A 16,644-nucleotide genomic window follows, 5' to 3' on the forward strand; every position below is an offset into this window, starting at 1 on the left:
GAAGGGAGATGCCAGCATCAAACCTGAGTCCTCCGGGCCGAATGAGACACCAGTGGCCAGGAAAGAATGAAGTATGGAACAAGTCAAAACATCTATCACCAAAAACAAGTGACACACTTTTCACTCTAATTATATTGCTCTGAAGTCCTGAGAATTGACACTCTCGAATAGACCAATTAGCCGAATCATATCTCAACTACAGGAGATTCAGTTGGGTGCAAAATTATACAACACAGGGTGGAATTGTCATACCCAAAATGCCAGCTTCAGAGAATACATTGCATGGGGAAGTCCTCGCTGCCTAGGATTACTAAAATCAGAGGACAAAACTGAGCTGCTGTCAATCAATCACCAAGGATCATTCAAAATGCAGAAGGCTTCGTTGGTGCCAATGCCTCCGCCCCCCCCCCCCCCTCCAAAAAAAAAGAAAGAAAGTGCATCGAGTCCCATTTCCATTTTCAGGATCTTCCTCCACTTCATCTTTTCCTGCATTATTATTTACCATAACAGAAAAGAGAGCGCTGGTGAGGGAAAAATGAAGCAAAATGCCATTGCTAGAGAAATAGAACGAGAAAAGGATTTAGTGAACAATTCAGTCGAAGAACAGAAGTCAAAACCCCCCTAAAGGACATGAGATCACCACAAAATATACAGAAAAAAAAAAGCATACAATAGGTCACAGGCTGGCGTTACACACTGCCAATCGTACCATCAATTTGGTTACAGAATGCATATAGTGGAACATGAGACTTCTGACAGTTCCATCTATGAATAAATTTCATGAAAGTGAATTTTACGAGTAATTCTCCTGATTTTTCATGGTAAATTTTCCTTGTTTTTGTCAATAGTAGAAAAGTAAAACAGTAGAGAAAATTCTCTCTCTAGAGTATGAAACAGAAAAATAGAACTATCTGAAACTGTTAAAACCAGCCAATACCCAGGTACCTCTTCACTGAGCCAAACAATGCTCTGATCATTTCAGCCTAGTGCTTTCTTCTAGAACCAATTGCTAATATCACGTTCAGCCTTCAATTATTAAGTAAAATGCATGGTTCCAGTTAGTTCAGTGACTTTTTCTCTGCAAATGTTCATCAATGTCCTAACCTTAGCAGGGAAAACCCATGTCTTGCCGAGTCTCTGATCAAAGGAATTTGGGAGTCTAATAGCTCTCATTACCTAGTACGAGCTTCACAAACACTACAAAAAGCACTTGATCATGTTGAGTTGGACATGACATGTACAGTAAGCTTATAGCTTAACAGAGCATGCTCTTCAATGTAACAAACATATTGCATTCTTTGAATCAGCAATTCAGTAAATTATTTTTCAACACCCAGTACTCAACTACAGTGGAACAGAAGGAAGGATCTGAAAATGGTAATCAATCAATCAGAAGCAGGTACACAGATAGTCTTCAATTTTTGTAGGCTTGAGATCAATGCATCCAGTCTCCCATAAAGCTTCACAATTGGAGAATAAAAAAGAAACTAAGGACTAGAAAAACAGGTTTTCCAGTTGTATGTATCCACTTACCTGGAAAGTGCTTCCAGATCTTTCACAACCCTTTGCAATCCATAAACAGCCATTTTCTTCACCTAACATGGGGGAAAAAAGAACATTTGATACATTATGCAAAAATGTTAAATTGCGGACCCAGAAAAGCAAGAGATTTAATTTATCTCCTAGATTTAACAGCGTCATGTACAAAGACAAATTACATGTAATAGTTAAATAGCTCAGAAACTACCATTAGTAACGGCAGATGGAGGGCAACTGACTATCTCAAAATGAATGTCATTCATTGATAGAAGGTGCCTAACGGGAGTACTGATTGTACTTGAAACTAACCAAGGTGATGAACTGGGGGGAAAAATTAGTAAGACCATGCGCAGACAAAACGAGGGAAAAATGCAAGTGCACGTAAATGTTTTAGTCACAATGCTCTGTACTTGAGATGAGCAGTTAATACTTGAGATTGTGGGCATCTACACACACACACAAGTGCACAGAATCAATACCTCCAACTTTTGTGTACGCGCACACGTGTATGAATGCACAAGAATAAACAAAGTCCGCAGAATTAATACCTCCAACTTATCTTCCTTGGCCCGGTGATTTGCAGGAAGTACACGGAATTCTTCTGTTAGTCGAAGGCACTCCTTTATATTTTCAGGTGAGACAAAGTCGAGCGCAACTTTGATGCACGACTACAAAAGGAGGTTAGAACACAATCAGCAAACTTGAACAAGGTAGCAACCATGATCAAGGCATAAGATGCATCTGACGGAAACTATAAACAAACAACAAATGGTTGTAGTCTTAGAGATAGCACATACTAAATTGCACCTAAGCAACAAAGGCCACAAGCCACTAATTGGAAAATAGGAGCACAAACCAGAAAGTGCCAAACAGAGTTTATGGAGGTGGTAATAAAAGCCGATTGTTTCAGACATAAGCATACTACTTTACAAAATTTGGTAGACTCCATACCGAGAACATAGATTGAGATGATTTGAGCATATTTTTTCAAGATCCCTAGATGTTCCGATAAAAACAGAAGTTTGTTACCGAAAGCATGACATGAAGAAAGGAAGAGGTCGGCCGAAACTTACCTGGGGAAAAGTAGTGAAACAAGATTTAATGAAGTGGAAAATAAATTGGCGTACGGTTCGTCTTAGGACGGAATGGAGGAAAGCTATTAGCATTGTGGAGGGGCAGAATTCCTATGTTCCAGACTGTCTTTTTTAATCCTATCTCCCTATATATATTTATATATTTTTATTTTTATATATTTATTTTTTATTTTTGTATTATTATTTCTTTTCCCTCAATCGGTCTTACGTTTATTTTATTTATTTTTGGGTTCATCAACCGCCGACCCCAACTAATTTGAGATAAAGATGATGTTGATGTTGGTAGACTCCGTACTGGGAAACCGATACCGCAAGGGTGATTGGTTCGTGTCTTAGCAGCTGTTCCTGCTTCAAATTCCTATTTTAGAACCAACAGCTGAACAAGCCAATTTAGGAACCTATCGTTCTAAACGTGCTAGTTGCAGGACCAATTGGCCTGTAGTTCTAAACCTGCTAGCTGCAGGACCAATCAGCCAAATTCATTTTTATTTACAAGAGTTCTAAGCTTACCATAAAACATAAAATTAAGTCTTTGAAACACAAGAACTTCCCTTGGTTAAGTGGTACCTGTTTTCATACTGAATTCATCATGTAAATCCTATATATATAGAACACATTCAAAGCTGGTTCACCCAAGAATCAGCCCAATTTGGATGGTTCCTAAGTAAGACCAGCGGTTGCAACCTAGGAGGCAGGAATGAAACCGGGTCTACTCAATTTTGCATCTTGAGAAGGAGAAACCAAGTAGGTTCCCCATAAAACCAGCCTAAAATAATACTGACAACGTCAGTTCAAATTAATTTTTAAGTCAAACCAGCCCAGTTGCACAACCTGCGTTGCTCCTAAACAATGAGGACACCACATCCTTAATTTGTGAGGACAAAAATAGGTGCAACGTGGTAAATGTTAGCATCGTTGATGTGGGAGCATTAAATAAGCTGAAAAATTTAAGAAGGCAATTAGTTTTTACCTACTTTTAATTTGTACTATAGAAGTTTTTGTATCTCTTTATTCAACTCCAATGTCTGGATATGCTTTTATGCTCCATTTGGGACACTAAAGATAGGGGAAGAAAATTTAAACTCGTCATCTCTCATTCTCGGAAAAAAAAAATCATATTCTTTCCCCTTTCCCAAAGCAAGCATTAGAATCACATGTCCAACACATGACGACTAATGATGCTCATAGCATTGATTAAATGGCTGAGATTTCAAGATTACTCTGTCATTATAATTGGTCTTTGACCTCATTATTATTAGGCATATTTAGTCCTATTGATTGCTGCAAATTTGTTCATTCAAGTTAATCCAGTTTTCTAAACATCAGGCATGGAGTTCTCTGTATTCCAACTTCATCGCTTCAATCGCCTTATTGGCTCGTAGTGCCGTACCATCTTCTCCACCATTAAAGCATATTCAAGCCTCATCAAGACTACGCACATGAACTACTTCAACCCATCTCTGATAGAATTTTTCAAACCACACCAATAATGGAAGGCCGTCTGGTGGTCAGTCTCAACCCAACTTGAATTGATAGGTTATTGAATTTGACAGAGCAATCCTCGTCTACTATGTTTCTTTGCGTCATAGAATGAAACTTCTTGTATAACCAGCCGGTAAGAATTGCTTACATGATCAGTCTTCATGTCCTCCCATGAACTCAAAGGGGCTGCTGCTCCTCAACTCTCTTCCACGAGTGAATCACAACCACTTTCAAGTATTCAACTTCAGCTTAACAAACACCTATCTATCTTTGGCCATAGATGTTTAATCAAAATGGGTCTTAACAGTCGCTTGCCAATCTAAATAGTCATTGACAAGCTTTTAACCAAAGCAATTCGCAAGTTCAATCTTGAATCCTTGATCATTAAGACTGAGATGTACTAATTATAAATAAATAAAAATTATACTAAGTGATGTGGCAATCCTGTACCATAAGTGTTAAATATGACTATTTTAAGTACAAACTAGGAAAAAAAAGATTTGCAAAATACAAATGTAAGCCCACAAATTAAGGGACCAATCCCATAAATTAAGGGATACTAAGAAACATTTCCTAATTAATTATTTACAGTTATTTCCTAATAAGCAGGACGTAAAAATCAAGACAATTCACCCACCGATCGGTGGCCGAGTTGGTTCGAGTTCGGTTCCTTTCACGAGAGGTCCTGGGTTCAAAACTCCTCGACGCCGGTGTCTTAAGTAGGGGGTCGTGGTGGTGGGCTCCTACGCTAGCCCCCCCGAGGACTAGTCGTGCTCCACCGCTGGTTGAGCGAAACTCGCCGGCCACGCGGAACCTCGGTTATCAAAAAAAAAAAAAAAAAAATCAAGATAATTCAACACTCCCCCTCAAATTGAGGAATATATGTCTTCCATTCCCAGATTGGAACTTATTTCGTGAAAGATCCCACCATTAAGTCCTTTGGTCAGCACATCTACCAATTGATTTCCAAAAGGTACGTAGGACACGCCTCTTCTAGCTTTTCTTTGATGAAATGTTTGTCAATTTCAATATGCTTCGTCCTATCATGCTGTACGAGGTTATGAGCAATGTTAATTGTTGATTTATTGTCACAATCCAGCGTCATACGACCCTCCCACTCGTTTTTCAAATCTTCTAGGATGATTTTGAGCCATAATACTCGCATATTCCTTGGGTCATTGCTCAAAATTCTGATTCAACACTCGATCTTGCAACTACATTCTGTTTTTTACTCCTCCAAGTCACTAAATTTCCACCAAGAAATGTGCAATAACCAAATGTTGACCTTCTATCCACCACCATGGATCCTGCCTAGTCAGCATAGGCATAAGCTTGTAACACCAGTTTTTTATTTCTTCTCAATAGAACTCCTTTTCTGGGACTTCCTCTCGAGTAATGTTGCACTTGATTGATGGCTCGTAGGTGTGATTCTCTTGGGTCATGCATAAACTAACTAATCACACTCATTGAATAGGCAATATCAAGCCTAGTAGAGCCAAATAGATGAGTTTCCCAACCAATCTTTGATACCTTTCTCGATCTACAGCAAGTTCTTCCTTTGCCTCCCCAAGTTTTTTATTAGGCTCAATAGATGTAGCTACTAGTTTACAAACAAGTTTTCCTGTTTCCTTCAAGAGGTCGGTCACATACTTCTGTTGTGAGACAAAAATTCCTTGTCTAGAGAAACTTCAGTGCCAAGGAAGTATTTTGAGTCTTCCCAGCTCCTTTATTTCAAACTCTTTAATCAAACAACATTTTAGCTCCTGTTTCTCCTTATTACCTTCATCGTGACAATAATATCATCACAGCACACAAGCAGTGCCATCACTCTCCCTGTTGCCGAATGCTTAATGAAGAGATTAGGATCGCCTTGGCTTTTTTTATAGCCCGAAGCTTTCATAAATCTGGAAAATCTCCCAAACCAGGCTCTAGGAGATTGCTTTACGTAATCTACCTGCTTTGTTTGTTGTCCTTTCTCCTTCAAAGCCCAGTGGAATACTCATGTAGATCTCTTCTTGTAGGTCTCCATGTAAGAATGCATTTTTCACATCATACTGTTGAAATTGCCAATTAAAGTGGACCGCTAGAGAAAGTAAAATACTTAGAAGGAAGAGCAAAACAGAAGCAATGAAGGCTGCAAGTGAATGAAGTTTTATGACAAAAAATTGAGACAAGATTAGAGACTAAGTCGGAAAAAATATAGCTAAAGGGATCACAACAATGACTGTTGCGATCAAATTGTTGAGCACAAAAACAAATCCAGCAATGAAGGCTGTGGTTGGAAGATTATTGAAGCAATGAAGGCTGCACTGCACCATTATCCCAGAAAAAACAAGCCTAAAGCTTTGATACCATGTAAGATTTGATGGGACCACTGTTAATTATTCTAAAAATTTAAGCTGTTAGATAAAATAGTGATTTAATATTTAATTATTCTATCAATGTTGAAACATCCTGATTTTTAGGTCTCGATTATTAGGAAATAGCTATAAATAATTAGTTAAGAAATGATTTCTCAGTATCCCTTACTTTATGGGTTGATCCCTTAATTTGTGGGCTTATAGCTGTATTTTTCAAATCTATTTTTCCTAGTTTGTACTTAAAATAGTCCTATAAATAGCTTTGTAACTGTTGTATAAGATAAAAAAAAAAAAAAAAAACTGTTGTATAAGATAAAAATGAGAATTATCGTGATTCTTTTCTCTAATTCTTCATGATATCAAAGCAAGAAATCCTTGGTTCAAAACTTTCTAGGCCCATTTGTTTCCCTAATTAAATATGCCCACGCTTAGTACTAAGTAAAAAGACCAAACTAAACTTTTAGAACAGTTGACGGTGATCCCTCCAAATGTCATAATATCCATGACAAAGCACATCCACTTTCAAGTTTTCAACTTCAGCTTCATAAACACCTTTCTGTCTTTGGCCATAGATGTTTATTCAAAATAAGTTTGCACAACCGCTTACCAACTTAAATAGTCAACTACATGCTTTTCACTAAAAAGTTCTCATGAGGAATCTCTCCAAAATTTGGGTCTTTCTATTTCATATCTCAACTGCAATCTTGATTCCTCCATTATTAAGATTGAGATATACTTCGATTAATAAAAAAACACATTTGCTTTTACTAAGTGTTGAATACGACCTACTTGTTACAACATCCATCTGCAATTTGCCACATCATGTTACTATTCCAATGTTATAAGCCTTGGTATGCAAAACATTACTCATTAAGATTGGCACCAATACAATTTCAATCCACCTATTCCTGCATTATGATCAAACCCACCACCATGGAAATGACTTTCATCCGCGTCAAAATCTTTATCGTTGTAACTACCTTCAGGTAAATCCAAGGGTTTGTGTTTCCCTTCAGAATCTCCATACAAGCTTCCATAATTTCTTAGCATGTGCACCACTTGCAACCAATCTTCTACTATACTACTCGCCGCAATTCAGCAACAAATTACACATTTTCAAAGTCCCAAGAGCATGTGAATCCATATTTGCAATAAAAGTAAGATACTTCCACAGTAAAAACTAATCAATAAGGATAGGTTACAAGTCAACCAACTCAATTTGTGGAACCGCCAAGTCAATGGAATGATACCTATCTATGTGGTATGTTGAGGAATCCGGCATGCCTATGCCACTCATGAAGCAAGCAATTCGTGGCTATTAAATCCAAGAAGGGGTAGTGACATGTTACAAATTAAACCGCAATGAACCAACAAGTCCATTTGTACCCTCACTTACAAGTGGATCATATTCTCATGATAGTTGAGACAAATCAAACCAAGTTGAAATGAGTTAGATTAGATCCCATTTTGGAAGACTGATCCAGAACAAATTTAATAGTATAAGATTGAACTCGAGATTAATTGTAGGTTCCAAACATCGTGCTCATCTTTCAAGTTCTATACATCATCATGCAGATGCACTTTGAAAGTGAAACCTACTTACATGCATTACCTTTAGATTAGTAACATTAAGCTTCCCAACTTATTTATTTTCACAATAATTTGCAAACTTTAAATATAGAAATCTCTGTTATGCATTATTTACCTTCAAATTTCTAACTTGATGGGGGCAGCCAGCAGGAATAAAAACAGCATCTCCAAGTTTTTGAACGAATGTCCAGGGCTCAATTCCTGCATTTTTCATACGGGAGCAATGTAAAGAGCAATGCATATAATAGTGGCTGGATCAATAAAATGAACAGAGTAAGCCAGGAATGATGGGGAGGAGGATGATATGGACGGTGCTACATTGGAAGGGTTCTGAGATAGGTAGTGATCTACTACTTAACAACCCTTTCCAACTTTAAAAGTTGGATTGTATAAATGGAGCAGGTGCAAGGTATTTGACAGACAATAGAATCGGATAATTATTTTCTATAATGTTAGTGATATGCTACTTAACAACCCTTTTTAACTCTAAAAGTTGTATGGGATAAATGGGGGTTGTGCAAGATCATTGGCAGACCTACAGGGCCTGATGATAACCCAGCAAATCCCAGGTACAAAACTTTACTATAATTTAATATAGATTCCTTTTATTGGAAAAATTGTCTCCCTATGCAAGGAATTTTATGTGCAGTAGGATCAGATATTCATTTTCAATAAGCTCCTCTGTCATTTCTCGTTATCTCTGTTTCAATTTCCATTTAACGATTGTTCTTTATGAAGTTGACATGCATGTTGCACCATCTTCAGATGAAACACAAGACCAACTAACCATATTCTTCCTTCAGCTTCCTCTTGTGCTCTGAAGTTAAGTACATTGTCTGATCATGAATTGGATGGACAACCTGCAGTGGAGAAGCATGGTTATATATCATACATTACAGCCTGCTCTGGCGAAATGAAGATCAGAGTGAGATCAAATCTCACAAAATTAGACAATCCAATCAACTCAACTATAAGTTATTTTCCAGATAATAATACCACAGGAACTTAAAAAACAAATCAGTGCAAAAACTTCACAAACTGCTGACAAGTTACTTGCCTTCAAATTTTCTAGATTTTTTCTGGCACTTAGAACATCGCAATGAATGATTTCAGATCAGATGCTTTTAGAAAAAAGAAAGAGGACTCTCAACATCTAAAAGCACAGCATCCAGTCAATTAAACAACTTGAGTGTCTGAACAAACTCAGACTCAAGCAAAGGTTAAAATTCAGACGTCAAAATATATCCTACACTTCTTAGAGGACAGAAGCACTCGTGTACTACTACTTTTCATACTTTCAGTAACTAAAACCCATGGGTTTCTATTTCCAATACAAGCATTACCTGGCTCAGAAGGTTGCAATGGATGTGTCTAAACTCCTTAAAATGCTTCATAAGATATTCCTGCAACTTTGGAACATCTTGTCGCCTAAAAATATCCCAAAGTGCACCTCCCTCTGTCTGTTCTATCCCCTCTGATGCAGAATCCAGGTTAATTTCATTACTCTCGCTCATGTTATCTGGGGAACCCAGTACTTCCTCATCAGTCAGATCTTCCAGGTCATCCATCTCAATTTTGAGTTTACTCGACTTTACTCCACCAGAATGCTTTCTCCTCTTCCTTTTCCTGCCCGGATTACCTCTTTTCGTTGTGCCATCTGTCTCACCCACTTCAGTAGAATTGCAAACAGATTTCTCTTCTAATGTTAAAGCGGACTCACTCTTCACTTCCTGGTCCACTGATAAATCCATGTTATTGTGATTTGAATCACTCTTTGGATCATTAACTTCACAAACAAGCTGGTCAGTATCTCCATGCAATGTACTAGGGCAGTCATTCTTTAATGCTACATCCACCTCTTCAGTCTCACAGATCGATGACAGCTTTCTCTCCTCAAACTGTTTCCCCACATTAGAATCAGAATACAGCTCTCGTTTATCCTGTGCAAAATGTTTTTGCTTCAACTTGTTAACACAACGAAGCTGACCAGGAGTGAGAACCACCTCTGCAGTATGTGTCAGGATATTTACCTGAAAATTGACATCCGAATAATTCAATCTGACACAAGAATATAAAAATAGAAGAGGAAACGACGCAAAAGGGGAAAACAAGATAAATCCTCAATGAATTAACAATAAAGCTTTGATCAAGAAATTTCCCCTGTTCCGAGGCAGTCAACCATTGATAAGAAAGTGAAGACTCTAGTTGTGACTGCAAAACTAAAGTGAAGCTAAGAGAAGGCGAAGTTATGATATTGGGAAACATAGTGAGAATGAAAGAAAGACTGGAAAGTTTAACGAGAGAAGCATCATGATGCTTCAGTCCACAACCAAGAGACGCCTTCAGATGCAGGGTTCTTGCACAATAGCACCACCCAGAGAACATACAATTAAATGCAAATGAATAATGACACTAGAGGCAATGTCGCTACAGTCAAAACAGTGTGAACAAAAGGGCCAAAAATTAGCTTTAAAAAAAAATAAAATGCTAAGATGGTAAAATGTTTCATCTAGAAAAATGCTAATGAGTTGAGAAAGTGTCTTTCTAAGGCGACAGAACGCACAATTGGCAATTCTAGTTCATGGATACTAAATTTAGATTCACCTTAGAATACTTAGAATAGAAAAGATTAGACATTGCATGTATAAAGAAGAGAAACCCATCAATTTCTTTTTAATGGCCTGGCTGGGAGCAATACACCAAGCAAGAGCAGAAGGAGAAGAATAAAGAAATTTCGAACTGAACTAAGCGGACCAGACTGAAAAGGTTTGATCGGCTCAGCTTCCTTATACATGTTTAGTCTAGAACTTGGTTTCAGGCAGGAAAATATCCTAACCAAAGTATCAGCAGGATTGATCCGTTTATAAAAAAATGTCAATGAGCAACGTCCATAAGACCAAACCATGAATCAGACACCGGCACAACTAATCTCTGTCATCTAATTATTGTATCCTCAGGAACTGAAAGAAAAGTTCAATTGGGAAGTGGATGATGTCTCGAGTCTCTCAAGTAAGGCCATAAAGTGGAAAATGATTCAGCATTGTAAGAGTATTGTTAGAATAGCGGACATACAGCGTCAGACATGTCGCAATGAAGCTTTGTAACAGAATCTCCACGCCCCAACTCTGGGTGAACTCCATAAGCAATGTATGTCTTCGGCCCAAGATCTGGTTTCAAGATATTATCGGGCAACTTCACAGCAACATTAAGAATTCCATGGCGAGGATGCGTATATTCCTTGAAAGGCAACGCAGTCATAAACTCGGCCCCATGGCGTGGCAATCGGTCCTCAAATGCATTTTTTGGTGGCCAGTCCTTCAGCTTTAGTATCTGAGGCCATGATTTAGTGTCAGATCGACCTTCTGTATATCCCTTGAAAAATTGGTGAATGTTTATATCCACCTGCAGGATCACCAACAGGAGAAATATGACCACGATAAGGAAGCTAAATATAAAAAATACCAGATTGTCAAATAAATTTCATTCCAAAAGTAAAGTTGAGTTGCACCCACTATCATGCCTTCTCTCAGCCTCTATATGTATATCAAAGGGAAATGAGTGCAGAAAGCAATGTAGTAATTACATGGCATCACTCCAGTGAGGGATTGAAAGTCTAAAACTTGGTTTCATTTGCAGGCTATTAACTCAAAAATTCCTCAGTCTTATTATTCATAACCTTAACAATTTAACTCATAACTGCCTATGATAAAAAATCCAGTTGATCCCATAATCAAGTAAAGTTTCAATTTGTCTAACCAGCCAAAACCTCTTGGGTCTTTAGTACGGGTGGACCACCCTGAACCAATCCCTTGTTCCTGATTTTCTGGATTTTCACCAAAGAGTTTCTTAAAATTTCATGAAAATGCATGTGCAGAGAAGAGGCTTATAGGCACATGTAATTGAACAGAGGATCATCAAATATTAGATACAAAATACTACAAGCCAAAGAGAGGTAGACCATTGGCATGTTTAGGTTCACTGTGAGAAAGCAACCTACGATCATACAATTAACTAACCAGACTCCAGTCTAAGCAATCAATTGCTGTCACATCCAAGTGTTGACCATGTTTCGTATTGGTAATCTGACGAAATGCACGCCACATGACCATTGGCTCCCAACTCAATCCGGATGCAGTTTCAAGAACATTGCCTACGACAATAGGTTCGCCTTTGGTCCAGTGGGACTGGAAATGCTTCAAATCTTCAGATTGGATGTCCTTAGCTGTTGGGCAAAACAGATAATTATCATCGGAATCCTCACGGGAGGCTGCTTTTCTCAACTTATCACTGGCGAGGTCAACAATGCCATCTGATGTGAAACAAGAGCATCGATGCCCAGGATCCTCTTGAATCTCCAAGTAATCATATCCTTGGACTAATTTCTCAGCTTTTTCAACCAAATCTGAGAGCGGTTTATCAAGAAATATGCACCTCAATTCGAGCAAGCCATTTCCACAACCACCCATAATTTCTGGAGGGCAAGGTATGATTCCATCATCTTTAGCTTTCCACTCCAACACTGACTTCACATTGTCATCTGAGGTAGATACATCATTGACATTAATGTCTACCTTTTCTTCTAGACGTTGACGGCGAGGCTTACCACCATGCAAATAGTCAAATCCATAATTAGCGTATTCTGCGACCACCTCCTCTTCACCTCCCTGGAGGTGACCCTCGCGGATTTCACGGCAACAAATGAGACAGAGGTCGTACGAACAGTTTGGACAGCTTCGGTGAAAATCAAATATAGAGGTTCTGCAGTTGTTGCTGCAAAAGTATTGTAATAAAGTCAACTATGCTGTGTACTTGGCTAATTGAAATACAAAAAAGAATGGTAAACTCCCCATACCAGTACACACGTTCATCTTCGTCAACATCTGCTTTCTGTACCCTTAGCTCTGATAAGGATAAACCTGTCACAAAATAGAGCCAATCACTTACCATGCCACAGTATTCTCCACAAAACAAAGTACAATTAACAGGCATCCTTCTGTTAACTACACAGGACAAATAATATCTCCTCATACTTACATGAAAAAGAATTAAGCAGTCCATGACCATTTCTTTTATGGAATTTGCGTGTCAAGCACACAAGAAACAATCACCGACAAACAATTCCAAGATTAAAAGCCTCTTCCAGCATTGACACATAACATCAGGAGTAAGTTAGTTTGTGCTGGCACATAAAAAGCTGACCTTGAAGTTCTGCCTCCAATTTTTTCTCCAATGTTTGCTCTTGATTCTCATGCTGCAGGACTGGCAGAAGCTTTCGCAAAATATACACATTGTGTCGCAACTTTTCAACATCACCATAGGTTAGTCCAGCGTCAAGCATTTTCTGAGGGAAAACACAGAGAGCCTAAATTAAAGCCAGCAAGATATAGAAATATCAATGAAGAGGAAAAGATCGAGTAACTGACTTTCAGTGACCCATCCAGGCGCAAGCATGCTTTACAATTGCAGTTGCCACAACAAAATGGGCAAGCCTCCGCAATGGCCTCCTCTGTTGATTGAGGATACCTGCATTTGAATACCAATAGTGATCAAGGGATCATGTCTGCAAAAAAATTGCTAAAAAGTGGATTACATATGACCATGAAAATTTCTCAGCATGCCTGAGCATGGACCACCAAACAAAACAATGTGGATTATGACAAACAGATCCTTCAGAAATTTAAAGGACTCATTGATTGTTCTGATGAAAAACAAAAAGGAGGAGGGTGAGACAACCTTCTACTCAAGCGAGAAAAAATTTACCAGAGTAGAGTTTCTTTGGTATTGCGCTTATTTAGCAATCAAAACCAGTTACAAGCATGAATCAAAGTTTCACAAAAGTGATAATATTCTTCAGTCCAGCAAGTAGTCCTCTGTGCATGCACTTGTGTGCACGAGGGATGGAAATCATCTCTAATCACTCAACATGGACAGAAAGGGCTTACTGTCAAACATTAGTAAGGGGTCCAACAAACAGAACCCATCAGCATAAAAAGCACAAAAGTCACGGATATATTATGCAGCAGCCCCTTATAGACACACAAGGAAAGGTATAACGCATGCATTCATCAAAAATGTTTCATTAAGCATTCCCACTGTATCCTGTAAAATGATTACTATCACGTGATTCAAAACTCGGTAGTACACGTCGACAGCAATTGGAAATGAGAATGACATATATACTTTGTTCAACTTCTAATCTGTTAAAAATGCAATATATACTCTTGAACAGACAGAGGGTGAAGAAGCCTAGCAATAACCCAAGCTCGAATCAACCATGCACACGCAGAACAAAAGCTAAAGGAGCAGTTACCAAGTATTTATGCAGGGGATGCAATATCTCTTTGTCCTGCATCTCGTACAGCGAACTACCCTTCCCTTATCGTTCCGCTGGCACTGATGACACATTGTGGATTCCACCGCATTCCCCTAAAATAAAGCCCAGACCACAGAAAACACGATCCTCAAACTATTACATTCTAAGGTACCTAACAACCAAACTTTTTTGGCAAAAGCACAAAACCAACTGGAGATTTAATTCATCCTTAAAGTAACCAAGATGACAAGGATCAGTCCGTGTTTTTACCTTCTAAAAGAAACTATTTCGAACGTAATAATCCAAAACTAGAACAAAGTTCAAATATTGTTCAAGAAACTTATCTAATGTGGAGACATTGATGAAACAATACCTAAAACCGACTCAGCCAAAACCTTTCTTTCCAAAAAAACCACCCAAGAAAACTAATTCAAGAGGAGAACAAGTGCAGCTTCTAAAGATACATTCTCGAACCAAGGACGCGCAAATATAAGATCTCACCCAAGCAAAGAGAAAACAAGAACATGATTACTCTCGAAGCCCATGACCCAAGAACATACATTTTCATCCAGATGCCTCGCGCGGCATTGCTTGGGGAACTTGAGCTCGTCGCTCTCGCCATCTGCCCGAGCTTGGACTTTCGCTTCGCTCGTCGCTCTCCGACGCCCGCTTCGAGTCCTCGAAGAGACCCCGGGATCTTCGCCGACCTCCGACGCAGTCCCGTTCTGCTGCTTCGCCACCCGGAGCTTCTTCCCCATGTTTATCGTCTAGTTTCCCCTTCGAGAAATAACTCAACAGTTGTCCAAGAAAGGAAATTTACTTGTGGGGTTGCTTATATATATCAACAACTGAACAGGGTCGTGATTATTGGCGCAAACCGGGAAGAATTAGAATAAAGAATCGAGCATTGTGGATTACAGTGGGCGGGCGGGAGAATTTGGAGGGATTTTACAAGCGCAGAGAGAGAGGGAGAGAGAGGGAGGGGAATTTGGAATTCAAGTCTTTTTCATTGATGTCTGTGCAGAGAGAGGGTGATAGTGGGAAGCACACAGGATCAAAACCGGAGGCTGTGCGTATGGGTTGTTCCTTCGCGGTTTGGAGATCAAAAGACAGAGAGAGAGAGACGACAGGCTTTCGTACGATGTTTCGAACCCGCGCGTGCGATGAGGCGGCGAGTCGGTTACAGAAGCAATTGGAACCCCAAAAAGGGAAACTTCTTGTTTAACGACAGGACATGTACAATCTTAAAATCCGCACGAAAATACAGTTAAGTCACAAAATTTTAAAAAAATATAATCCAATTTTAGAACTTGCCAAATTGACGTAATCAAGTCATTCTATTTATACCATCCAACTTTACTGAAGAAAAATGCTGACTTAAATTTTTTTTAGATGGCAATTGCATGGCTAAGACATGAAAAATAAGAGCAAAACGACATCGTTTTAGTCTAAATATTATTTTTATATAAATTTTTATTTAAATTAAATTTAAAGAATAGCTTAAACCAAAAAAAGAAAAATTAAAAAACAAATGTGAGAAACTAGACAATAGAGCTATAAAGCCCCCACCACGGCCAACTCACCATCCCTAATGAGATCTTAAGGAATTTATATCCAACAACGTATATCAAGCATATTCAGTAGGGCTATAAAGCCCTCACCGCCACGACCCGCCATCCTTTATGTGATCTTGAGGAATCTATATTCAACAATACATATCAAGTATATTTATCAACACTCAAGTGATGACGAGACGCTGGAAAAATTGCTTGATAGCCAAGACATCGGGATAGACATATCAGAAGAAGTAACAGGAACTCGATGTTTGGGAGGACAAGCAATGGAGTGGGTTTATATAGTTCGAAACACAAAAGGAAATCGAAACAACTAATTAAAAAAAAAACCGTACCATATCTTATGGACCTTAATAGTTCATATCTTGATAAAAACTACGACACATGTTTGTTGGAATCAAAAGAATATACTTGTTATGTTGGAAAAACACGCATCATACACGCATATAACATATGCCGCAATATATCCGAAGAAATACACTTCGGATCTAATTTTATATTTTACCAATCGAATAACGATGTGGAATGTCCTCTTTCACCCGGTTAGCGCAAATGAATGATTTACGACGTCATACTTATGTAAATGGTTAATATTACAAAAAATCTCAAACTGGTACACATGTGACAAATTTACCTCAAATTATTTTTTTTATCATAAAAAATTTCAAACTAGTACACTTGTAACAATTTTA

At 38.5% G+C, this 16,644-nt stretch overlaps 1 protein-coding gene across 4 annotated transcripts; it reads right to left on the reverse strand.

The window, feature by feature from the left end:
* Nucleotides 1-93: 93 nt before the first annotated feature.
* Nucleotides 94-15,509, reverse strand: LOC115745230 (lysine-specific demethylase JMJ25-like). 4 transcript variants are annotated; one of them, XM_048284252.1, is made up of 14 exons: nt 14,939-15,507; nt 14,376-14,491; nt 13,489-13,588; nt 13,265-13,406; nt 12,918-12,981; nt 12,082-12,835; nt 11,138-11,467; nt 9,409-10,095; nt 8,853-8,925; nt 8,181-8,266; nt 2,088-2,207; nt 1,534-1,595; nt 946-1,026; nt 94-486 (listed from the first exon to the last, which is right to left on the reverse strand). In XM_048284252.1, the coding sequence occupies exons 1-13, from the start codon at nt 15,134-15,136 to the stop codon at nt 984-986; spliced, it is 2,775 nt and encodes a 924-aa protein (XP_048140209.1). In that variant the 5' UTR covers nt 15,137-15,507; the 3' UTR covers nt 94-486; nt 946-983. The 4 variants fall into 4 exon arrangements, 3 of the variants coding, with proteins under 3 accessions (XP_048140209.1, XP_030536536.1, XP_048140214.1); XM_030680676.2 differs by lacking the exon at nt 946-1,026 and having other exon boundaries at nt 14,939-15,506; XR_007199569.1 differs by lacking the exons at nt 94-486; nt 946-1,026; nt 1,534-1,595 and adding an exon at nt 4,264-4,375 and having other exon boundaries at nt 14,939-15,508.
* Between the last annotated feature and the right edge of the window lie 1,135 nt (nt 15,510-16,644).

Source organism: Rhodamnia argentea, chromosome 1, assembly GCF_020921035.1.
Source record: "Rhodamnia argentea isolate NSW1041297 chromosome 1, ASM2092103v1, whole genome shotgun sequence".
Lineage (NCBI taxonomy): Eukaryota > Viridiplantae > Streptophyta > Magnoliopsida > Myrtales > Myrtaceae > Rhodamnia > Rhodamnia argentea.